The following is a 27,500-nucleotide window of genomic DNA, read 5'->3' as shown; positions in this document are numbered from 1 at the left end:
CCCAGAGAGAGAGAGAGAGAGACAGAGTGGTTCCATGACAACTACCCCAGAGAGAGAGACAGAGTGGTTCCATGACAACTACCCCAGAGAGACAGAGTGGTTCCATGACAACTACCCCAGAGAGAGAGAGTGGTTCCATGACAACTACCCCAGAGAGAGAGAGTGGTTCCATGACAACTACCCCAGAGAGACAGAGTGGTTCCATGACAACTACCCCAGAGAGACAGAGTGGTTCCATGACAACTACCCCAGAGAGAGAGACAGAGTGGTTCCATGACAACTACCCCAGAGAGAGAGACAGAGTGGTTCCATGACAACTACCCCAGAGAGAGACAGAGTGGTTCCATGACAACTACCCCAGAGAGAGAGAGACAGAGTGGTTCCATGACAACTACCTCAGAGAGAGAGACAGAGTGGTTCCATGACAACTACCTCAGAGAGAGACAGAGTGGTTCCATGACAACTACCCAAGAGAGAGAGACAGAGTGGTTCCATGACAACTACCCCAGAGAGAGAGAGACAGAGTGGTTCCATGACAACTACCTCAGAGAGAGAGAGTGGTTCCATGACAACTACCCCAGAGAGAGAGACAGAGTGGTTCCATGACAACTACCCCAGAGAGAGACAGAGTGGTTCCATGACAACTACCCCAGAGAGAGAGAGACAGAGTGGTTCCATGACAACTACCTCAGAGAGAGAGACAGAGTGGTTCCATGACAACTACCTCAGAGAGAGACAGAGTGGTTCCATGACAACTACCCCAGAGAGAGAGACAGAGTGGTTCCATGACAACTACCCCAGAGAGAGAGAGACAGAGTGGTTCCATGACAACTACCCCAGAGAGAGAGACAGAGTGGTTCCATGACAACTACCCCAGAGAGAGACAGAGTGGTTCCATGACAACTACCCCAGAGAGAGAGACAGAGTGGTTCCATGACAACTACCCCAGAGAGAGAGACAGAGTGGTTCCATGACAACTACCCCAGAGAGAGAGACAGAGTGGTTCCATGACAACTACCCCAGAGAGAGACAGAGTGGTTCCATGACAACTACCCCAGAGAGAGACAGAGTGGTTCCATGACAACTACCTCAGAGAGAGAGACAGAGTGGTTCCATGACAACTACCCCAGAGAGAGAGACAGAGTGGTTCCATGACAACTACCTCAGAGAGAGAGACAGAGTGGTTCCATGACAACTACCCCAGAGAGAGACAGAGTGGTTCCATGACAACTACCCCAGAGAGAGAGACAGAGTGGTTCCATGACAACTACCCCAGAGAGAGAGAGAGACAGAGTGGTTCCATGACAACTACCCCAGAGAGAGAGACAGAGTGGTTCCATGACAACTACCCCAGAGAGAGAGAGAGACAGAGTGGTTCCATGACAACTACCCCAGAGAGAGACAGAGTGGTTCCATGACAACTACCCCAGAGAGAGAGACAGAGTGGTTCCATGACAACTACCCCAGAGAGAGAGAGAGACAGAGTGGTTCCATGACAACTACCCCAGAGAGAGAGACAGAGTGGTTCCATGACAACTACCCCAGAGAGAGAGACAGAGTGGTTCCATGACAACTACCCCAGAGAGAGACAGAGTGGTTCCATGACAACTTCCCCAGAGAGAGAGACAGAGTGGTTCCATGACAACTACCCCAGAGAGAGAGACAGAGTGGTTCCATGACATCTACCCCAGAGAGAGACAGAGTTGTTCCATGACAACTACCCCAGAGAGAGAGAGAGACAGAGTGGTTCCATGACAACTACCCCCAGAGAGAGAGACAGAGTGGTTCCATGACAACTACCCCAGAGAGAGAGACAGAGTGGTTCCATGACAACTACCCCAGAGAGAGAGACAGAGTGGTTCCATGACAACTACCCCAGAGAGAGAGACAGAGTGGTTCCATGACAACTACCCCAGAGACAGAGAGAGACAGTGGTTCCATGACAACTACCCCAGAGACAGAGAGAGTGCAGCTCATAACTCTAATACACATTCCTGGCATACGAACATGTACCCCCATTCCTTCCTGTATATCCACTTACCACTCTCCAGATTATTCCTCCTCCAGATTATTCCTCCTCCAGATTATTCCTTCTCCCCTGATGTGTACAGTGACCTGTTTAGCTGAGTCCTTACTGCAGGAAACTAAGCTGTTTGACATATGATCTGTATTCGGTTCAATACACTGGTTTATATCTGTATCTGTGTTCTCAGCAGCTAAGAAGGTCTAACACACACACACACACACACATACGCACACACACACACAGGTACCAAACAGAGTGCTGTGGAGGGAGAAAAGGGGGGAGGTTGATGGGGGTGTAAAGGGGTGTAAAACATACCCTCTCATCTCCTCCCGTTCTACCGCTGATAGCACTCGTCAGATGTAATAGCTCTTAGAAATAGAGAGCATACACTTTGACTTCCCATCTTCTCCTCTCCTTTTTTATTCTCCTTCTGTTTATTCTCCTCATCCCTCCCTTTTCTGTTACAGACAGACAGACAGACAGACAGACAGACAGACAGACAGACAGACAGACAGACAGACAGACAGACAGACAGACAGACAGACAGACAGACAGACAGACAGACAGACAGACAGACAGACAGACAGACAGACAGACAGACAGACAGACAGACAGACAGACAGACAGACAGACAGACAGACAGACAGACAGACAGACAGACAGACAGACAGACAGACAGACAGACAGACAGACAGACAGACAGACAGACAGACAGACAGACAGACAGACAGACAGACAGACAGACAGACAGACAGACAGACAGACAGACAGACAGACAGACAGACAGACAGACAGACAGACAGACAGACAGACAGACAGACAGACAGACAGACAGACAGACAGACAGACAGACAGACAGACAGACAGACAGACAGACAGACAGACAGACAGACAGACAGACAGACAGACAGACAGACAGACAGACAGACAGACAGACAGACAGACAGACAGACAGACAGACAGACAGACAGACAGACAGACAGACAGACAGACAGACAGACAGACAGACAGACAGACAGACAGACAGACAGACAGACAGACAGACAGACAGACAGACAGACAGACAGACAGACAGACAGACAGACAGACAGACAGACAGACAGACAGACAGACAGACAGACAGACAGACAGACAGACAGACAGACAGACAGACAGACAGACAGACAGACAGACAGACAGACAGACAGACAGACAGACAGACAGACAGACAGACAGACAGACAGACAGACAGACAGACAGACAGACAGACAGACAGACAGACAGACAGACAGACAGACAGACAGACAGACAGACAGACAGACAGACAGACAGATAGATAGATAGATAGATAGATAGATAGATAGATAGATAGATAGATAGATAGATAGATAGATACCAGATGCAGTACATTCGCAAAGTATTCCGACCTCTTGACTTCTTCCCCATTTTGTTACGTTACAGCCTTAGAATAAAATGGATTAAATCGTTTATTTTCCTCATACATTTTCACACAATACCCCATAATGACAAAGCAAAAGCAAGAAATGTTTGCAAATGTGTTAATAGCAACAACAACAAAAATAATATAACATACTTATAACTGTAACGGCGTTCTTCGTTTGTAGAAAGAGAGTCGGACCGAAATGCAGCGTGGTGGTTAATCATGATCTTTAATAAAGAAAACAGCGATACATGAAATAACTAAATAAATACGAAAACAACAAACGGAACGTGAAACCTAATACAGCCTATCTGGTGAGACAAAGCGAAACTCAAGCTACCTAAATACGGTTCCCAATCAGAGGCAACGAGAAGCACCTGACAGCTGATTGAGAACCGCCTCAGGCAGCCAAGCCTATACAACACCCCTAATCAGCCGCGATCCCAAATACTACAAACCCCAATACGAAATACAACACGTAAACCCCTGTCACACCCTGGCCTGACCAAATATATAACGAAAACACAAAACACTAAGACCAAGGCGTGACACATACATACTTATAACATACTTAAGTACTTTGTTGAAGTACCTTTGGCAGTGATTACAGCTTCGAGTCTTCTTGGGTAACTTGGCACGCCTGTATTTGGGGAGTTTCTCCCATTCTTTCTCTGCAGATCCTCTCAAGCTCTGGCAGGTTTGGATGGGGAGCTTCTGGATGGGGAGCTTCTCAAGCTCTGTCAGGTTTGGATGGTTGTCCTTCTGGAAGGTTCTCCCATCTCCACAGAGGAACTCTGGAGCTCTGTCAGAGTGACCATTGGGTTCTTGGTCACCTCCCTGACCAAGGCCCTTCTCCCCCCATTGCTCAGTTTTTCCGGGCTGCCAGCTCTAGGAAGAGCCTTGGTGGTTCCAAACATCTTCCATTTAAGAATGGAGGCCACTGTGTTCTTGGGGACCTTCAATGCTGCAGACATGTTTTGGTACCCTTCCCCAGATCTGTGCCTCGACACAATCCTGTCTCGGAGCTCTACAGACAATTCCTTCGACCTCATGGATTGGTTTTTGCTCTGACATGCACTGTCAGCTGTGGGACCTCATATAGACAGGTGTGTGCCTTTCCAAATCATGTCCCAATCAATTGAATTTAGCACAGGTGGACTCCAATCAAGTTGTAGAAACATCTCAAGTATGATCCATGGAAACAGGATGCACCTGAGCTCAATTTAGAGTCTCATAGCAAAGGGTCTGAATACTTATGTAAATAAGGTATTTCTGTTTTTTATTTTTAATACATTTGCAAACATGAAAAAAATAAAAAATGTTATCACTTAGTCATTATGGCCTTCGTGTCTTGCTACGCCGAGACAGAGCTTCCAGGTTCCACAGTACGGTCATCGTGTGGCAATCCCCACATGTTTCTCGCCAACGTCAACACAGAATAGATCCTGTTTCTCCAGGCAGCCGTTACACGGTCTTCCCAACATGTTTCTCACCAACGTCAACACAGAACAGATCCTGTTTCTCCAGGCAGCCGTTACACGGTCTTCCCCACACGTGCTTTGCCCACCCCAGGACGGGACTGAACCTCCTGCACATACCTGTCTTCTCTCTAGCAGTTGGCTCCCACGCAGTGTCTCCCACGCAGTGGGACCTAGCTAGCCAGTAACTAACTAACACCAGACAGCTGAATACCTAGCTAGCCAGTAACTAACTAACACCAGACAGCTGAAGACCTAGCTAGCCAGTAACTAACTAACACCAGACAGCTGAATACCTAGCTAGCCAGTAACTAACTAACACCAGACAGCTGAAGACCTAGCTAGCCAGTAACTAGCTAACACCAGACAGCTGAAGACCTAGCTAGCCAGTAACTAGCTAACACCAGACAGCTGAAGACCTAGCTAGCCAGTAACTAACTAACACCAGACAGATGAAGACCTAGCTAGCCAGTAACTAACTAACACCAGACAGATGAAGACCTAACTAACTAACACCAGACAGCTGAATACCTAGCTAGCCAGTACTAACTAACACCAGACAGCTGAAGACCTGCTAGCCAGTAACTAACTAACACCAGACAGATGAAGACCTGGCTAGCCAGTAACTAGCTAACACCAGACAGATGAAGACCTGGCTAGCCAGTAACTAGCTAACACCAGACAGATGAAGACCTGGCTAGCTAACACCAGACAGATGAAGACCTGGCTAGCCAGTAACTAGCTAACACCAGACAGATGAAGACCTGGCTAGCCAGTAACTAGCTAACACCAGACAGATGAAGACCTGGCTAGCTAACACCAGACAGATGAAGACCTGCTAGCTAACACCAGACAGATGAAGACCTGGCTAGCTAACACCAGACAGATGAAGACCTGGCTAGCTAACACCAGACAGATGAAGACCTGGCTAGCTAACACCAGACAGATGAAAACCTGGCTAGCTAACACCAGACAGATGAAGAACCTGGCTAGCTACCACCAGACAGATGAAGACATAGCTAGCTAACACCAGACAGGATGAAGACCTGGCTAGCTAACACCAGACAGATGAAGACCTGGCTAGCTAACACCAGACAGATGAAGACCTGGCTAGCTAACACCAGACAGATGAAGACCTGGCTAGCTAACACCAGACAGATGAAGACATAGCTAGCTAACACCAGACAGATGAAGACCTGGCTAGCTAACACCAGACAGATGAAGACCTGGCTAGCTAACACCAGACAGATGAAGACCTGGCTAGCTAACACCAGACAGATGAAGACATAGCTAGCTAACACCAGACAGATGAAGACCTGGCTAGCTAACACCAGACAGATGAAGACATAGCTAGCTAACACCAGACAGATGAAGACCTGGCTAGCTAACACCAGACAGATGAAGACCTGGCTAGCTAACACCAGACAGATGAAGACCTGGCTAGCTAACACCAGACAGATGAAGACCTGGCTAGCTAACACCAGACAGATGAAGACATAGCTAGCTAACACCAGACAGATGAAGACCTGGCTAGCTAACACCAGACAGATGAAGACATAGCTAGCTAACACCAGACAGATGAAGACATAGCTAGCTAACACCAGACAGATGAAGACCTGGCTAGCTAACACCAGACAGATGAAGACCTGGCTAGCTAACACCAGACAGATGAAGACATAGCTAGCTAACACCAGACAGATGAAGACATAGCTAGCTAACACCAGACAGATGAAGACCTGGCTAGCTAACACCAGACAGATGAAGACATAGCTAGCTAACACCAGACAGATGAAGACCTGGCTAGCTAACACCAAACAGATGAAGACATAGCTAGCTAACACCAGACAGATGAAGACCTGGCTAGCTAACACCAGACAGATGAAGACATAGCTAGCTAACACCAGACAGATGAAGACCTGGCTAGTTAACACCAGACAGATGAAGACCTGGCTAGCTAACACCAGACAGATGAAGACATAGCTAGCTAACACCAGACAGATGAAGACCTGGCTAGCTAACACCAGACAGATGAAGACCTGGCTAGCTAACACCAGACAGATGAAGACCTGGCTAGCTAACACCAAACAGATGAAGACCTGACTAGCTAACACCAGACAGATGAAGACATAGCTAGCTAACACCAGACAGATGAAGACCTGGCTAGCTAACACCAGACAGATGAAGACCTGGCTAGCTAACACCAGACAGATGAAGACCTGGCTAGCTAACACCAGACAGATGAAGACCTGGCTAGCTAACACCAGACAGATGAAGACCTGGCTAGCTAACACCAGACAGATGAAGACCTGGCTAGCTAACACCAGACAGATGAAGACCTGGCTAGCTAACACCAGACAGATGAAGACCTGGCTAGCTAACACCAGACAGATGAAGACCTGGCTAGCTAACACCAGACAGATGAAGACCTGGCTAGCTAACACCAGGACAGATGAAGACCTGGCTAGCTAACACCAGACAGATGAAGACCTGGCTAGCTAACACCAGACAGATGAAGACCTGGCTAGCTAACACCAGACAGATGAAGACCTGACTAGCTAACACCAGACAGATGAAGACATAGCTAGCTAACACCAGACAGATGAAGACCTGGCTAGCTAACACCAGACAGATGAAGACCTGGCTAGCTAACACCAGACAGATGAAGACCTGGCTAGCTAACACCAGACAGATGAAGACCTGGCTAGCTAACACAAGACAGATGAAGACCTGGCTAGCTAACACCAGACAGATGAAGACCTGGCTAGCTAACACCAGACAGATGAAGACCTGGCTAGCTAACACCAGACAGATGAAGACCTGGCTAGCCAGTAACAAGCTAACACCAGACAGATGAAGACCTGGCTAGCTAACACCAGACAGATGAAGACCTGGCTAGCTAACACCAGACAGATGAAGACCTGGCTAGCTAACACCAGACAGATGAAGACCTGGCTAGCTAACACCAGACAGATGAAGACCTGGCTAGCTAACACCAGACAGATGAAGACATAGCTAGCTAACACCAGACAGATGAAGACCTGGCTAGCCAGTAACTAGCTAACACCAGACAGATGAAGACCTGGCTAGCTAACACCAGACAGATGAAGACCTGACTAGCTAACACCAGACAGATGAAGACCTGGCTAGCTAACACCAGACAGATGAAGACCTGGCTAGCGGTAGTTATTTCAATTAAGCAAGAAAATATGTTTTACCAGCCTTTTCTTTTTGACTACATTGTAGTGTTAAACACCCATGACTACATTCTTCCCTTTCAGGCCTCTTTGTCTTTCACCAAGTGAGTTCCTTAGCAAAATGTTATAATGACAATGGAACTCTATCAATGGCCTAGTCTTACTCTAATATATCAGTCTTGTCACATTATGCTAGTTTGCAAAGAGATGTTGTGTAATGTCCTGTTGGAATCCAGCCAGAATCAGAATATCCAACTGTTGGGTTGCTTCTTCACCTGCATTCAGAATAACTATCAGGATTAGGTGAATTCATTAACAACATCACCCAGCATAAAACACTTCCCAAACCATCTAAATCAGTACAACCATTTCTGTTTTGGGTGCAATAAATCTAACTGATTGGATTAGTTTAGAATAATTTATGATATTTATCTTTGTGTAGCATAAGATTAATCAAGCAATCATTCAATCATTGTACATGCAAAAACATAGATATTAGAGAAGTCAACCTGCAGTAGAGCATGCTGGGAATTATGATAATAGTGGGGGTGGTTTTGATGGGACTGGTTTACTCTCCACAGTCTTGAACAAAAAGTCTGGTTATTTTACACCAGTGACTGTTATTTTCACTCTTACAGAGTGAATTTAAATCCTGAATCAACAGTAGAAATGTTACCCTGAAAAATCCACACAATTTGCTGTGCACACACACTCACACACACACACACACTCACACACACACACACACACACACACACACACACACACACACTCACACACACACACACCAGTGGCAATCAGTGCCGTTTAAGATGAGGAAGGACAACAACAAAAAATCTGTTCATGAGCGTGACCTTATTCCTATTACAGCATATTGGATGACTATCATTCATATTTCATTCACCCAGTTCAATGTAACAGTGATAGGTTTAGGCTACTACACCATACAACATTTTTCAGGTCTAGAGAAATTTGAGTAATCAAGGTGACTGACAGTGACACATTCAATACTGCTTTGCACGCTCTTGCCAGCATCTAGCTGGGGTGTAATCATAAGTCCAACAGTTGCAAACGAGAGTTTCTGTTGGACAAATACAGGTATATTTATCCCCGTCTTGTTACTTTTGTTTCCATTTAATAAGAAACGTTTTTTTTTTCAACAGAACCTGCGGAATAAATACTCCCTCACAAACACAGTTCACTTTCATAGCAGCCACGTTGTATAATTCCTTCTTGCATCTAGGCGCTCTCCTCCTCTCACCTTGTCCCTTCGCTTGTGGACTTCAATGCACAACACATCAGCTGTGTGTGACCAGGTGAAAAACAAGTTTCCAAGTCAAACCATATCGTAACCGCTACACACAGCCAACATCGTTGTCCCCATATTAGCTAAAGTAACATCATAGTCGACATAGCTAATAGAACTAACGCGTTAGTACACCCGCTAAAATCATGCAGTACAGTGTACAGTCAGTAAGCTGTTTAGCAGTGACACTGGTGGCAATAAATAAATTAGTAAAACCAAAGCTTACCTTGACTTGGAAGAGTTCCAGTGTTGTGTTGGATAGTCATAGCTAGCTAGCTAACATAGCATGCCCCTGTTTGGGGCAGGGTGTTTGAGTGGGCTAAACTTTCTAGCTGCATTTGCTAGCTAAGTAAGTGAAACAAAGTGAGACATATCTCTATCTCTCTCTTGCTTCTCCTTCATTTTGGAAGAAATTAATTTCTTCAAAAATGTTCAACTTTGAGTCACCACATTTTATTCGCTGCAGTGCTAGCTAGCTGTAGTTTATGCTTTTAGTACTAGATTCATTCTCTGATCCTTTCATTGGACATCCTCCAGAAGTTGTCATAATTACAGTGTAACTCTATGGAAGGGGGTGACAACCATGAACCTCCTAGGTTTTGTAATGAAGTCAATGTACCCAGAGGAGGATGGAAGCTAGCTGTCCTCCGGCTACACCATGGTGCTACCCTACAGAGTGCTGTTGAGGCTACTGTAGACCTTCATTGCAAAACAATGTGTTTTAATCAATTATTTGGTGACGTGAATATATTTAGTATAGTTTTATCTAAAAAAAAGGATAACTATCTAAATGTTGCACAATTTAAAATGTTTTTTTTAATTCACTGACACACACACACACACACACACACACACACACACACACACACACACACACCACACACACACACACACACACACACACATACACACACACACATACATACACACACACACACACACACACCAACTCAAATTAAATAATGTTTTCAACGTTTACTTTGTTATCTTATTGTTTATTTATAATTTTATAAATAACCTTGTGATGTTTTAGTCACGAAGCTGCCGTCTCTCTTGGAAGTTGTACCGTTCTGTGTCTATAGAAAAGGGAAATAAATATAAAACAGTAATAAGTCTCGCTGAAGTTGAATTAATTTGTATTATTTTCGGCGCTGAATGGATGTGAAAACCCTGAGCAGGAATTAGACCATGGGAAAGTTAATTAAAAAAGTTGGAACAAAACTGTGTGAACCAATCAGGAAGGAGGGGAGATGAATGCAGAAATAGTGTATATTGTTGACCAGAGGAGCTGGAAAAAAGCTGTTTAATATGCAGTGTGTTTGATCTTTACATAAATATTATTGTGAGAAATAAAACAAGGTGTAGATTTAGATAGAGAAGGAGAGTGAGAGTGAGAGAGAGAGAAACAGAGAAACAGAGAAATTAACCAAATATTTACCATGCCAATAAAGCCCAATTGAATTTATTTTTATTTTATTTTATTGAGACAGTGACAGAGAGAGAGGATTATGAAGGAGTTCATGTCTGTTAAAGGTTTCACTTTCTGTGATTTAATTATATTCATAATACAGTTTAGACATCCCATACCCTTCTCTTTCCCTCCCTCCCTCCCTCCCTCCCTCCCTCCCTCCCTCCCTCCCTCCCTCCCTCCCTCCCTCCCTCCCTCCCTCCCTCCCTCCCTCCCTCCCTCCCTCCCTCCCTCCCTCCCTCCCTCCCTCCCTCCCTCCCTCCCTCCCTCCCTCCATCCCTCCCTCGCTCCCTCCATCCCTCCCTCGTTCCCTCCCTCGTTCCCTCCCTCGTTCCCTCCCTCCCTCGTTCCCTCCCTCCCGCCCTCACTCCCTCACTCCCTCCCTCGTTCCCTCCCTCCCTCGCTCCCTCCATCCCTCCCTCGTTCCCTCCATCCCTCCCTCGTTCCCTCCATCCCTCCCTCCCTTCCTCCCGCCCTCACTCCCTCACTCCCTCCCTCGTTCCCTCCATCCCTCCCTCGCTCCCTCCATCCCTCCCTCGTTCCTCCCCTCCCTTGTTCCCTCCCTCCCTCCCTCGTTCCCCATCTCTCCCACTAATGACCATGGCGATAAATGTAATCTGTGATGATTCATTTCCATTTTCCTCTAATGTTTCTGATCCAACATGAAAATCCTCAACCAGTTCGCCCTGCAGGAAGACAGACGATATGGCATGACACACACACACACACACACACGCGCGCAGTTAGCCCAGCAGGGAGATGGACAACATGGTATGACTCATCATCTTCCTCAAATAAAGAAAGGAAGGAAGGAAGGAAGGAAGGATGAAATGACATCCTCCTTAGCCTGTGTGATACAGACTGACAGGACAGACAGATGGACAGGGATTAGTTCAAACACGGGACAACGTGGTGGAACGAAAACCTCTGTGGAATCACGACAACATTCAAAAAGTACCAAAACATGATGTTCCCTGTCTCTTCTTTGCCCTCCTCCATTCCCTCTCTCGGTCTGTAAATACTGCTCCTTCTCCTTCCTTCCTCCTTCTCTCTCACTCTCCTGTTCCTCCTTCTTTCCTTCTCCTCTTCCCCCTCTCCCTCTCTTTCCTCTTCTCTCTCCCTCTCTTTCCTCTTCTCTCTCACTCTCTTTCCTCTTCCCCCTCCCTTTCCTCTTCTCTCTCCTTCTCATTCCTCTTCCCCCCCTCTTTCCTCTTCTCTCTCCCTCTCTTTCCTCTTCTCTCTCCCTCTCTTTCCTCTTCCCCCTCTCCCTCTCTTTCCTCTTCTCCCTCTCTCTCTCTCTTTCCTCTTCTCTCTCCCTCTCTTTCCTCTTCTCTCTCACTCTCTTTCCTCTTCCCCCTCTCTTTCCTCTTCTCTCTCCCTCTCTTTCCTCTTCCCCTCTCTTTCCTCTTCTCTCTCCTTCTCTTTCCTCTTCTCTCTCCCTCTCTTTCCTCTTCCCCCTCTCCCCCTCTTTCCTCTTCTCCCTCTCTCTCTCTTTCCTCTTCTCTCTCCCTCTCTTTCATCTTCCCCCACTCTTTCCTCTTCCCCCTCTCCCTCTCATTCCTCTTCTCCCTCTCCCTCTCTTTCCTCTTCTCTCTCCCTCTCTTTCCTCTTCCCCCTCTCTTTCCTCTTCTCCCTCTCCCTCTCTTTCCTCTCTCTCTCCCTCTCTTTCCTCTTCCCCCTCTCTTTCCTCTTCTCTCTCCCTCTCTTTCCTCTTCCCCCTCTCTTTCCTCTTGTCATACTGGTGTAATAACAAGAGTAACCAAAGCACTTAATGATGTTGCTGCCGTAAAACGGACAACTTCATTATCGGCAGAGAGAGAATGAGAGGGTGAGAGATGGAGAGGGGGTGGGAGAGAGTGAGAGAGAGGGAGAGAGTGAGAGAGAGAGAGAGAGACTACGAGGGTGAGAGATAGAGTGGGGGGTGGGAGAGAGAGAGAGAGGGTGAGAGATGGAGAGGGGGGTGGGAGAGAATGAGAGGGTGAGAGATGGACAGGGAGAGAGTGAGAGGGAGAATGAGAGGGTGAGAGATGGAGAGGGGGTGAGAGAGAGAGAATGAGAGGGTGAGAGATGGAGAGGGGTGGGAGAGAGTGAGAGAGACTAGGAGGGTGAGAGATGGAGAGAGTGGGAGAGAGTGAGAGGGTGAGAGATGGAGAGGGGGTGGGAGAGAGAGAGCGAGAGAGAGAGAGAGAGAGAGAGAGAGAGAGATAGAGAGAGAGGGTGAGAGATGGAGAGGGGGGTGGGAGAGGGAGAATGAGAGGGTGAAAGATGGAGATGGGGTGAGAGAGAGAAAATGAGAGGGTGAGAGATGGAGAGAGGGTGGGAGAGAGTGAGAGAGACTAAGAGGGTGAGAGATGGAGAGAGGTGGGAGAGGGTGAGAGAGACTAAGAGGGTGAGAGATGGAGAGGGGGGTGGGAGAGAGTGAGAGAGCGAATGAGAGGGTGAGAGATGGAGAGGGGGTGGGAGAGAGTGAGAGATAGAGCCTAAGTGGGTGAGAGATGGAGAGGGGGTGGGAGAGAGTGAGAGAGACTAAGAGGGTGAGAGATGTAGAGGGGGTGGGAGAGAGTGAGAGATGGAGAGGGGGGTGGAAGAGAATGAGAGCGACGGAGTGACAGAGAGGGAGAGAGAGGGAGAAGGTCTTGTCGAGAGTCGTTAACCGTTCTTTCCTTAGCGCCCCTCTTAACTCTCCTCTATTGCCACAATCATTCCTGGAAAAAGGCATTTTTGATGGTTCCTCATCGACATTCACCCCTTCTTTTTTATTTCTCCTCTCCTCCTCTCCCCTCCTCCCCTCCCCTCCTCTCCTCTCCTCCTCTCCCATCCTCCCCTCCCCCCTCCTCTCCTCCTCTCCTCTCCTCCCCTCCCCACCTCCCCTCCCCCCTCCTCTCCTCCCCTCCTCTCCTCCTCTCCTCCTCTCCCCCTCCTCTCTTCTCCTCCCCACCTCCCCCCTCCTCTCCTCTCCTCCTCTCCTCCTCTCCCCACCTCCCCCCTCCTCTCCTCCTCTCCTCTCCCCTCCTCCCCTTCTCTCCTCTCCTCCCCACCTCCCCTCTCCTCTCCTCCTCCTCCTCTCCTCTCCTCCTCTCCTCCTCCCCCCTCCTCTCCTCCTCTCCTCTCCTCCTCTCCTCTCCTCCTCTCCTCTCCTCCCCACCTCTCCTCTCCTCCTCCCTCCTCCTCCTCCCCTCCTCTCCTCTCCTCCCCACCTCCCCCTCCTATCCTCTCCTCCTCCCCCCCTCCTATCCTCCTCTCCCCTCCTCTCCTCCTCCCCCCTCCTCTCCTCTCCTCCTCTCCTCTCCTCCTCTCCCCTCCTCCCCACCTCCCTCTCCTCCTCTCCCCACCTCCCCTCTCCTCCTCCCCCTCTCCTCCCCTCCTCTCCTCTCCTCTCCTCTCCTCTCCTCTCCTCTCCTCTCCTCTCCTCTCCTCTCCTCTCCTCTCCTCTCCTCCCCTCCTCTCCTCCTCCCCCCTCCTCTCCTCCTCCTCTCCTCCCCTCCTCTCCTCCTCTCCCCTCCTCTCCTCCTCTCCTCTCCTCTCCTCCCCACCTCCCCCCTCCCCTCCTCCTCTCCTCTCCTCCCCACCTCCCCCCTCCTCTCCTCTCCCCTCCTCTCCTCCTCTCCTCTCCTCCTCTCCCCTCCTCCCCTCCTCTCCTCTCCTCCCCACCTCACACCGTGCACTTAGCCTGCAAATAGTGATTCAGGGTGTTTCTGAAATGTCACCACGTCTGCATCCCAAATAGAACCAAATTCCCTATTTTGTGCACTACTTTTGACCAGACATTCATAGGGCCCTAGTGCACTATATAGGGCATCGGGTGCCATTTGGTACATCTGCCCAGACAGCAGCGGTAGGCCAATTAAAAGCCTGTAGTACCTCGTCTCTAAAAATGAGTAGCGAGAACATGAACATAAAAGCCAAGGTGATACTGTCACCACATCAACTGTCACACCGTATTTCATCAATCGCTTTAATGGGATGAAAGAAAGTGAGAAACATTTAGCCTTGGTTGGTTATTGGAAACATTGGTAAAATACATTTAGCCTTGGTTGTTATTGGAAACATTATTAAAATACATTTAGCCTTGGTTGTTATTGGAAACACTGGTAAAATGCATTTAGCCTTGGTTGGTTATTGGAAACATTGGTAAAAATACATTTAGCCTTGGTTGGTTATTGGAAACATTGTTCAAATACATTTAGCATTGGTTGTTATTGGAAACATTGGTAAAATGCATTTAGCCTTGGTTGGTTATTGGAAACATTGTTCAAATACATTTAGCCTTGGTTGGTTATTGGAAACATTGTTCAAATACATTTAGCCTTGGTTGGGTATTGGAAACATTGGTAAACTACATTTAGCCTTGGTTGGTTATTGGAAACATTGGTAAAATAGATTTAGCCTTGGTTGGTTATTGGAAACATTGGTAAAATAGATTTAGCCTTGGTTGGTTATTGGAAACATTGGTAAAATAGATTTAGCCTTGGTTGGTTATTGGAAACATTGGTAAAGGACATTTAGCCTTGGTTGGTTATTGGAAACATTGGTAAAGGACATTTAGCTGTATATGATCCACCATTTTAAGGGGGCAAGAGTTAATGGTAGAGCTGGACATTGAAGGGCAAATTGGTCGTTTGTAGAGTAAAGCTGGTAATGTGTTTTAATGGGCTTTATCCATTATCTCAGGTTGGTGAGGTGTTTTGAAACAAACGGTAATGCTCCATAGTGTTAATGGTGATAATGATAATGATGGAAGGTAAAGTGGTGTCTTTGTGTTAGGTTAGATTTCTATAGGCTAGGGGAAAAGAAGAGGTGTAGCATAGTCTGATAAGGATCCTGTCCCAGGCCTGGTCGCACTCTGATGACCTCAGAGTCATTACGGGACGATAACACTGACAGAACAGCATTATGTTATGCTCCGCGTCAGGTCACAGTCTGCTGCCGTGACTTACAGGACATGATTTCTGTTCATGATTTAAATTACCTGAATACATTTTCCTTGGCTGTTATCTCGTTAGCATACAGTGGCACTGACGTTTCTTATCTTTCCCCTTAGCTTTTATCTACATACATTTCTCTATTCCCTGGTCATTATCTCGTTTAGCATAGCACTAATGTGTATTTTTCTTAGCTTTCTTTATTTATCTCCATAGACTTTACCTCAGCTATGCTTCCAGCAGCCATCGTATCAAGTCTATGTGTTTTACAACAGTCCACTGGAGCAAAGATGGGTAGATTATCTTGGAGAAATGGAGCAAAGATGGGTAGATCATCTTGGAGAAATGGAGCAGAGATGGGTAGATTATCTTGGAGAAATGGAGCAAAGATGGGTAGATTATCTTGGAGAAATGGAGCAGAGATGAGTAGATCAAGTCAAAGCCTTGGTTTCTCTGAAGGAACTGCCTCGCCTACTTCACCAACTACTTCTCAGACAGAGTTCATCAGTGTGTCAAATCAGAGGGCCTGTTGTCCGGAACCTCTGCCAGTCTCTATGGGGGGTGCCATAGGGTTCAATTTCTCAGTCTGACTCTTTTCTCTGTATACCACAATGATGTCACTCTTGATTCTCTGATCCACCTCTACGCAGACGACACCATTCTGTATACTTCTATAGCTATTCTGTAGCCCTTCTTTGGACACTGTGTTAACAACCCTCCAGACGAGCTTCAATGCCATTACAACTCTCCTTCCGTGTCCTCCAACTGCTCTTAAATGCTAGTAAAACTAAATGCATGCTCTTCAATCGATCGCTGCCCACACCTGCCCGCCCTCCCGTCCGTCCAGCATCACTACTCTGGACGGTTTTGACTTATGTGGACAACTACAAATACCTAGGTGTCTGGTTAGACTGTAAACTCTCCTTCCAGACTCACATTAAGCATCTCCAATCCAAAATTAAATCTAGAATCGGCTTCCTATTTCGCAACAACTCATCCTTCACTCATGCTGCCAAACATACCCTTGTAAAACTGAATGTCCTACCGATCCTTGACTTCGGCGATGTCATTTACGAAATAGCCTCCAACACTCTACTCAGTAAATTGGATGCAGTCTATCACTCTGCCATCCGTTATGTCACCAAAGCCCCATACACTACCCACCACTGCGACCTGTACGCTCTCATTGGCTGGCCCTCGCTTCATACTCATCGCCAAACTCACTGGCTCCAGGTCATCTATAAGTCTTTGCTAGATAAAGCCCTGCATTATCTCAGCTCACTGGTCACCATAGCAGCACCCACCCGTAGCACACGCTCCAGCAGGTATATTTCACTGGTCACCCCCAAAACCAATTCCTACTTTGGCCGCCTTTCCTTCCAGTTCTCTGCTGCCAATGACTGAAACAAATTACAAAAATCCCTCACTAACTTTAAGCATCAGCTGTCAGAGCAGCTCACAGATCACTGCACCTGTACATAGCCCATCTGTAAATAGCCCATCCAACTACCTCATCCCCATACTGTTATTTATGTTGTAATTGTAATTATTTCGCCACTATGGCCTATTTATTGCCTTACCTCCCTTATCTTACCTCATTTGCACACATATATAGATTTTCTATTGTGTTATTGAGTGTATGTTTGTTTATTCCATGTGTATTTCTGTCTTGTTGTTTGTGTCGCACAGGTTGGCCAGGTTGCAATTGTAAATGAGAACTTGCCTACCTGGTTACCTGGTTAAATAAAGGTAAAATAAATAAAAAGTCTTCATCCTTTATCTTCGCTCAACTAAACTAAACAGCTGCAGCTAAATTCAAAGATGATATGCTAATATTATGCTCCTATGAGGAGTTTCCAACAAAAGAGAAAGGAAGGGCCATAGATGGAATGTAACACTGAAATCTTAGCATGGCATCCATTTTGTTTTGGTTTTCAGCCAATTAATGATTCAGAAACTATTCAACTTCCTGGTGATGTGTGTTCCTCTCAAACCTGATTGGCAGGTGGCCTATGACACGGTTGTGCTAATTTAATATTTAAATGGCAGATAGCAGGATGAAGGGGAATGAACTCTGGCTCTACTGTCAAGGATAATATAAGGGTTGTACGTCAATACATTTACGTCCCAAATGGCACCCTATTCCCTATGTAGTGCACTACTTTAGACCAGAGTCCTATGGCACCCTATTCCCTATATAGTGCACTACTTTAGACCAGAGCCCTATGGCACCCTATTCCCTATATAGTGCACTACTTTAGACCAGAGCCCTATTCCCTATATAGTGCACTACTTTAGACCAGAGCCCTATGGCACCCTATTCCCTATATAGTGCACTACTTTAGACCAGAGTCCTATGGCACCCTATCCCCTATGGGAGTTGTTGGTTTCCCTTTGGTTCGGGGAATGAAGCCATACGTTTCCTGACTGGTAAAATGTAACATTCTGAGAACGGAAGTGAAACATTTTGCCTGTTCTGGGAACGTTTATTTGTAGGTTGCAGGTCGGTTCTGAGATCGTTTATTTGTAGGTTGCAGGTCGGTTCTGAGATCATTTATTTGTAGGTTGCAGGGCGGTTCTGAGATCGTTTATTTGTAGGTTGCAGGTCGGTTCTGAGATCGTTTAATTGTAGGTTGCAGGTCGGTTCTGAGATCGTTTATTTGTAGGTTGCAGGTCGGTTCTGAGAACGTTTTACTCTGGGTCCTTGAAAGTTTTCCTGGGAGGTTTTATTAACGCTCGAAGAATGGAAATTGTAGGTAACAATTAACATTTGAACCCCCTAAGGTCGGCATAATGCAAGAATCCCCATAAAAATGTGTCAGTTGAAGCTAGAGAGATATCTGTTGTTTTACATTGGATGTGTCTCGATCCACCGCATCCACCTGTGTCGCACTTCCTCATCTGGGGTGAAAGGTGACAGAGCTGGAGCGGTGTTTGTCAGACCATGTGACAATCCCGAAATTCGTTCTTCACACATAATAATCCGTAGCATCCGAACGGTTTGGCCTAGAAAACTATTATGACCCCCCCCCCCCCCCCCCCCCCCCCCTCTATGTAAATATGAGACTCGCACGAGGGTGTTCTCCGTTTTGCTCTGCGACAAGTGTCAGGAGACTCGTCTGAAGTCTGAGCGTCTGAAACGTTTGGGCTACACACTAAAACCCCTCTGTGCAAAGGTGAGACTCTCGCGAACGTGTCGGTTGTTTTCCTCTAGGACACCCACAGGCCTCACAAGACTCGTCTGAACGTCCCCCTGTAACAGTTGAAAAAAATGAATGGATGTATATATATATATATATGGAGATTTAATGCCAAATTTATGGGGTTCAATACATGTAAAAATATATAAATATATATAGTTATTTTGGTATTTTGGGGGACTCTGTTCCATGCATGAATCTGTTATTCAATGTGTTTCTAATAGCAGTAAGGACTATCTGTTATTCAATGTGTTTCTATGGGCTAATAGCAGTAAGGACTATCTGTTATTCAATGTGTTTCTAATAGCAGTAAGGACTATCTGTTATTCAATGTGTTTCTAATAGCAGTAAGGACTATCTGTTATTCAATGTGTTTCTAATAGCAGTAAGGACTATCTGTTATTCAATGTGTTTCTATGGGCTAATAGCAGTAAGGACTATCTGTTATTCAATGTGTTTCTAATAGCAGTAAGGACTATCTGTTATTCAATGTGTTTCTAATAGCAGTAAGGACTATCTGTTATTCAATGTGTTTCTAATAGCAGTAAGGACTATCTGTTATTCAATGTGTTTCTATGGGCTAATAGCAGTAAGGACTATCTGTTATTCAATGTGTTTCTATTGGCTAATAGCAGTAAGGACTATCTGTTATTCAATGTGTTTCTATTGGCTAATAGCAGTAAGGACTATCTGTTATTCAATGTGTTTCTAATAGCAGTAAGGACTATCTGTTATTCAATGTGTTTCTATGGGCTAATAGCAGTAAGGACAATCTGTTATTCAATGTGTTTCTATTGGCTAATAGCAGTAAGGACTATCTGTTATTCAATGTGTTTCTAATAGCAGTAAGGACTATCTGTTATTCAATGTGTTTCTATGGGCTAATAGCAGTAAGGACAATCTGTTATTCAATGTGTTTCTATTGGCTAATAGCAGTAAGGACTATCTGTTATTCAATGTGTTTCTAATAGCAGTAAGGACTATCTGTTATTCAATGTGTTTCTAATAGCAGTAAGGACTATTTGTTATTCAATGTGTTTCTATTGGCTAATAGCAGTAAGGACTATCTGTTATTCAATGTGTTTCTATTGGCTAATAGCAATAAGGACTATTTGTTATTCAATGTGTTTCTATTGGCTAATAGCAGTAAGGACTATCTGTTATTCAATGTGTTTCTATTGGCTAATAGCAGTAAGGTCAATCTGTTATTCAATGTGTTTCTATGGGCTAATAGCAGTAAGGACTATCTGTTATTCAATGTGTTTCTATTGGCTAATAGCAGTAAGGACTATCTGTTATTCAATGTGTTTCTATTGGCTAATAGCAGTAAGGACAATCTGTTATTCAATGTGTTTCTATTGGCTAATAGCAGTAAGGACTATCTGTTATTCAATGTGTTTCTAATAGCAGTAAGGCCTATCTGTTATTCAATGTGTTTCTATTGGCTAATAGCAGTAAGGACTATCTGTTATTCAATGTGTTTCTATGGGCTAATAGCAGTAAGGACTATCTGTTATTCAATGTGTTTCTATTGGCTAATAGCAGTAAGGACTATCTGTTATTCAATGTGTTTCTAATAGCAGTAAGGCCTATCTGTTATTCAATGTGTTTCTATTGGCTAATAGCAGTAAGGACTATCTGTTATTCAATGTGTTTCTATGGGCTAAGAGCAGTAAGGACTATCTGTTATTCAATGTGTTTCTATTGGCTAATAGCAGTAAGGACTATCTGTTATTCAATGTGTTTCTATGGGCTAATAGCAGTAAGGACTATCTGTTATTCAATGTGTTTCTAATAGCAGTAAGGACTATCTGTTATTCAATGTGTTTCTATGGGCTAATAGCAGTAAGGACTATCTGTTATTCAATGTGTTTCTATGGGCTAATAGCAGTAAGGACTATCTGTTATTCAATGTGTTTCTATTGGCTAATAGCAGTAAGGACTATCTGTTATTCAATGTGTTTCTATGGGCTAATAGCAGTAAGGACTATCTGTTATTCAATGTGTTTCTATGGGCTAATAGCAGTAAGGCCAAATTCCATGTTTTTGGCTTAGACTCTTAAGGTCAGGTGTGGCCAATTAGTGGGCAAGGACAACACATCTGAAAACACTTAACAAGAGGATAGAGAGACTTTTGTTGACGCTGAGAACAGAATATCTATGTTTTTAAATAACGTTCTTAGAATGTTCTCTGAACGTTACGACAGTGTTCTTGATGTTCTGAGAATGGAATGTAAATGTTTTTAAATAACGTTGTCAGGGGCTCTATTTTCGGCTGTCGTTAAAGCGGCGCAAGTGTCCTTCGCTTGCAATTTCGTCGGGTAAAAACGGGTGCGCCAGCCCTAACACCAGGTACTGCAATTAATTAGTTTTATATTAGTTCGCTTGCTCTTTCAGATGAGTGGGGTGGAAATATTTGAGGTGTGTCCTTAAAAACATTATCCAAAATGCTAATATCAATCAGGCAGTGCTGATAGGGATATTTAAGCCCAACTAAAAGCGGGTTTTTAGCAGTAACACAGGTGGTTATGGTACGAATTTTGACAGACGAAACTCAGCCTATTCGGCGTTATGAGACACTGCCCATATGAATATGAGTAGCCTAATGTGCTGCTGGTGCCTGTATACTACGTATTTAGAAAACATTTAAAAAATGTATATGTTTTTTGCCATTTAGTTTTACTTGATTTAAAACCAAGCATAGCCTCCCCTCCTCAATTAAATCTTCTTCTTTTTTTAAGGTCTTGCCCAATGCAATTGGGAAGTAGTCAAGATTGTCGATAAAGGGTTTGGCTCCTGAGACCACTTGGAAAGAAATCTTAATGACCAAAACGTTATTAAAACATAAAGTTTGAGAAGAGTAAAACAGTGAAGCCGACATTCCCTTTTAATCTCTACATTGTAGGCAGGCGTACATTATTTTAGCCAGGCAGGTCCCGTTTTAGACGTGCTTTCAAACCCCCCGCAGTCTGGGCTGTTGTAATATGATCTGCCCCACGGGAGAGTAATGATGACGCCTGTAAGTGTGACATCACCTATTTAAAACAAGTTGTTGTTTAGTTTAGAATTTTTTAGGCCTAATCAATTGAATCTTGCTTATTGCCCGTGTTTGGCATATCCATGCTCAGCTATAATGCATTTTACAGTAGGCCTAGCCCCTATAACAGTGTGAATGCTACTGAAGCCGTGCAATTATTTAGAGCAATGTGGACTACAAATTGGTTCAAATTAACTTATTTAGCAAAGATGGGATAGGTCTACATTTTGTTATTTGTTCTGTTACACCATTATAACAGACTAACATTTGGAATCGGAGTTGCTATTGAAGGCAATTCCACATATTTCACCGTGGAACACGTTCTGATTGGCCAGTGAGGGGCCAAACCTCGACACATTCACATCGTTTGTTTCTCCCCCATTTAAAAGGCAGCCCCTTTCTCACCAACGCCACCAAGTGTGCCTATAGTTGTCATAGTGAAAATTTGCCTAAATATTCCCTGACCCCCACCACTGAACCAATAGCGTTACTACTGCCTGCACTTAGATCCACCATTGTGTTAAAATGCAGCCCTTAGAAGCGTTCTCTGACAGTTATTTTAATGTGTTATTGTGGTTTTATTATTGGAACAATTTGAGAACATGACTTTAAATATGACTCAACATCCTGGCATCGCTTGCTGCTCGGGGGGGGGTTCAGTACAGCACTTCGTAACATCGGCTGATGTAAAAAATAAAACATTTAAAAGGGGCTTTATAAATACATGTAATTGATTGTCTGATTGATTGTCTGATTGATTGATTGATTGATTGTCTGATTGATTGATTGATTGTCTGATTGATTGTCTGATTGATTGATTGATTGTCTGATTGATTGTCTGATTGATTGATTGATTGTCTGATTGATTGTCTGATTGATAGATTGATTGTCTGATTGATTGTCTGATTGATTGATTGATTGATTGTCTGATTGATTGTCTGATTGATTGATTGATTGTCTGATTGATTGTCTGATTGATTGTCTGATTGATTGATTGATTGTCTGATTGATTGTCTGATTGATTGATTGTCTGATTGATTGTCTGATTGATTGTCTGATTGATTGATTGATTGATTGATTGTCTGATTGATTGATTGTCTGAATGATTGATTGATTGATTGATTGACATAGAACCGCGAGGAAACATGTCGGAATAGTACTGAAACAGAGGAAGATGTTGAGACACTATTTTACATGCATTTATCACTATGAGAAATATAGGATTATTTTCACCAAACATATCTACATATATTTCAGAATGTATGAATAAATATTCAGAATGGAATTGGAAACATCCCGCATGAACAAATACTTCAGTATTTACTATAGAATACTCCAGTATTTACTATAGAATACTCCAGTATTTACTATAGAATACTTCAGTATTTACTATAGAATACTACAGTTTACTATTGAATACTCCAGTATTTACTATAGAATACTTCAGTATTTACTATAGAATACTACAGTTTACTATAGAATACTTCAGTATTTACTATAGAATACTTCAGTATTTACTATAGAATACTTCAGTATTTACTATAGAATACTACAGTATTTACTATAGAATACTACAGTATTTACTATAGAATACTCCAGTATTTACTATAGAATACTCCAGTATTTACTATTGAATACTCCAATACTATAGAATACTACAGTATTTACTATAGAATACTACAGTTTACTATAGAATACTTCAGTATTTACTATAGAATACTTCAGTATTTACTATAGAATACTTCAGTATTTACTATAGAATACTACAGTATTTACTATAGAATACTACAGTATTTACTATAGAATACTCCAGTATTTACTATAGAATACTTCAGTATTTACTATAGAATACTACAGTTTACTATAGAATACTTCAGTATTTACTATAGAATACTTCAGTATTTACAATAGAATACTTCAGTATTTACTATAGAATATTACAGTATTTACTATAGAATACTACAGTATTTACTATAGAATACTCCAGTATTTACTATAGAATACTCCAGTATTTACTATAGAATAATTCAGTGTTTACTATAGAATACTTCAGTATTTACTATAGAATACTCCAGTATTTACTATAGAATACTCCAGTATTTACTATAGAATACTTCAGTATTTACTATAGAATACTCCAGTATTTACTATAGAATACTCCAGTATTTACTATTGAATACTTCAGTATTTACTATAGAATACTACATTATTTACTATAGAATACTCCAGTATTTACTATAGTATAATTCAGTATTTACTATAGAATACTACAGTTTACTATTGAATACTCCAGTATTTACTATAGAATAATTCAGTATTTACTATAGAATACTACAGTTTACTATTGAATACTCCAGTATTTACTATAGAATACTTCAGTATTTACTATAGAATACTACAGTTTACTATTGAATACTCCAGTATTTACTATATAATACTTCAGTGTTTACTATAGAATACTTCAGTATTTACTATTGAATACTTCAGTATTTACTATAGAATACTTCAGTATTTACTATAGAATACTTCAGTATTTACTATTGAATACTCCAGTATTTACTATTGAATACTTCAGTATTTACTATAGAATACTACATTATTTACTATAGAATACTCCAGTATTTACTATAGAATAATTCAGTATTTACTATAGAATACTACAGTTTACTATTGAATACTCCAGTATTTACTATAGAATAATTCTGTATTTACTATAGAATACTACAGTTTACTATTGAATACTCCAGTATTTACTATTGAATACTTCAGTATTTACTATAGAATACTACATTATTTACTATAGAATACTCCAGTATTTACTATAGAATAATTCAGTATTTACTATAGAATACTACAGTTTACTATTGAATACTCCAGTATTTACTATAGAATAATTCAGTATTTACTATAGAATACTACAGTTTACTATTGAATACTCCAGTATTTACTATAGAATACTCCAGTATTTACTATAGAATACTTCAGTATTTACTATTGAATACTTCAGTATTTACTATAGAATACTTCAGTATTTACTATAGAATACTTCAGTATTTACTATTGAATACTCCAGTATTTACTATAGAATTATGTACTGTAGTACACTGTACTATCCCTTCGATCATGTGTAGTACTTTCTATATAAATGTGTAGTATACTGTAGAATACCATAGTAGATACTACAGTAATGCCCACGAAAACACTACAGTTTTTTAAAACTGCTGTAAATTCAACGTTATTTGATTTGCATATACCCCGCCCATTCCCCTCCCCCGTGATCCAGATTTGTGCCAACCATAAGTAAGAAGCCTACATGCCACGTATTGACCATAAGCAGAAGTGCTGAGCTATACAGTCAGACACCAGTCCCACCTTCCTCCAAGTTATGGACAATTTGCATTTTATCAATGGCAATTTGAATGCACAAAGATACCATGATGAGATCCTGAGGCCCGTTGTCATGTCATTTATCATCAGACATCACCTCATGTTTCAGCATGATAATGCCATGTGGCAAGGATCTGTACACAATTCCTGGATGCTGAAAAAATGTCCCAGTTCTTTCACCGCCTGCATATTCACAATTTCATATTTCAGTCTTTGTCCTGTAAGGCTACCTCAAGAAGAAAGACTACACTTTTTGTCAAAGGTCATTGAAATCAAAGTCTATGGTAAAAGACTACAGCAGTGGCCAGCATCCGGGTCGATCTCTGCTCAGTCTTCACCTCATCAACCCGACATGTTGATTGTGTGAATGTCCCCCAACAGTGTTGTGTGAATGTCCCCAGTCCCCAACAGTGTTGTGTGAATGTCCCCAGTCCCCAACAGTGTTGTGTGAATGTCCCCAGTCCCCAACAGTGTTGTGTGAATGTTCCCAGTCCCCAACAGTGTTGTGTGAATGTCCCCAGTCCCCAACAGTGTTGTGTGAATGTCCCCAGTCCCCAACAGTGTTGTGTGAATGTCCCCAGTCCCCAACAGTGTTGTGTGAATGTCCCCAGTCCCCAACAGTGTTGTGTGAATGTCCCAGTCCCCAACAGTGTTGTGTGAATGTCCCCAGTCCCCAACAGTGTTGTGTGAATGTCCCCAGTCCCCAACAGTGTTGTGTGAATGTCCCCAGTCCCCAACAGTGTTGTGTGAATGTCCCCAGTCCCCAACAGTGTTGTGTGAATGTCCCCAGTCCCCAACAGTGTTGTGTGAATGTCCCCAGTCCCCAACAGTGTTGTGTGAATGTCCCCAGTCCCCAACAGTGTTGTGTGAATGTCCCCAGTCCCCAACAGTGTTGTGTGAATGTCCCCAGTCCCCAACAGTGTTGTGTGAATGTCCCCAGTCCCCAACAGTGTTGTGTGAATGTCCCCAGTCCCCAACAGTGTTGTGTGAATGTCCCCAGTCCCCAACAGTGTTGTGTGAATGTCCCCAGTCCCCAACAGTGTTGTGTGAATGTCCCCAGTCCCCAACAGTGTTGTGTGAATGTCCCCAGTCCCCAACAGTGTTGTGTGAATGTCCCCAGTCCCCAACAGTGTTGTGTGAATGTCCCCAGTCCCCAACAGTGTTGTGTGAATGTCCCCAGTCCCCAACAGTGTTGTGTGAATGTCCCCAGTCCCCAACAGTGTTGTGTGAATGTCCCCAGTCCCCAACAGTGTTGTGTGAATGTCCCCAGTCCCCAACAGTGTTGTGTGAATGTCCCCAGTCCCCAACAGTGTTGTGTGAATGTCCCCAGTCCCCAACAGTGTTGTGTGAATGTCCCCAACAGTGTTTATTTTTTACATTAAATTAGATATTATTGTTTTGTCTTTAATTATGTTGTTTATCTACTTACATGTTTTATGTTTTAGTAATTTGTATATTTTTGGTTGAATATATATTTACATATTTAAATGTATTATATTATCTAGTTTCAATGTTTATAGTTTCTGTATGTTTTACCAGTTTTGTTCTGATGTAACAGAGTCATTTTTCCATCATCACCTTGTTGCCTTTCCCTCCTTTATTTTGCCATTGTTTTGTCTGTCCCTTTTATGTTTGTGTCTGTGTCCGTCCAGACGTCCCCAGCACCCTCCCTCCATCCACCACCCCAACTCCCCGCCCCACCCCACCAGACACCACCGCCCCCTTAGACCCCCACCTGGCCTCCTCAGACCCTCCAAACACCAACAACAGAGGTACAGTACCACCTCACCCACACCTCCTCTCCTCCTCTCTCCCTATAGTCTACTTTTCTTTCAATCTTTCTGCTCTCTACCTCTCCTCTCTTCTGACCCTCGTTCTGTCTCTTCTATTCTTCTCCACCACTCAACTACAGAACATCTTCCTCCCTTTCCTTCCTCCCTTTCCTTCCTCTCTGTCCTTCCCTCCACTTCCATCCTCTCTGTCCTTCCTCTCTGTCCTTCCCCTCTTTCCTTCCCTCCACTTCCTTCCTCTCTATCCTTCCTCCCTTTCCTTCCTCTCTGTC

The 27,500-nt window shown here is 43.6% G+C and overlaps 1 protein-coding gene across 3 annotated transcripts in view; it reads left to right on the top strand.

Annotated features, from left to right (window-relative positions):
• The window catches only part of cadm2a (cell adhesion molecule 2a), a 633,311-nt gene that overhangs the window by 554,272 nt on the left and 51,539 nt on the right, over window positions 1–27,500 (top strand). For 2 of the 3 annotated variants that reach the window (XM_031808832.1, XM_031808831.1), the window contains one exon: window positions 27,091–27,210. The exons of the other annotated variant lie outside the window; for it this stretch is intronic. In XM_031808832.1, coding sequence (XP_031664692.1) covers window positions 27,091–27,210 — 120 coding nt within the window. The remainder of the gene's footprint in view (window positions 1–27,090; window positions 27,211–27,500) is intronic. 3 annotated transcript variants of the gene reach the window in all.

Source organism: Oncorhynchus kisutch, linkage group LG29 (genome assembly GCF_002021735.2).
Source record: "Oncorhynchus kisutch isolate 150728-3 linkage group LG29, Okis_V2, whole genome shotgun sequence".
Classification (NCBI taxonomy): domain Eukaryota; kingdom Metazoa; phylum Chordata; class Actinopteri; order Salmoniformes; family Salmonidae; genus Oncorhynchus; species Oncorhynchus kisutch.
This window is presented reverse-complemented; position numbering and strand designations above follow the sequence as displayed.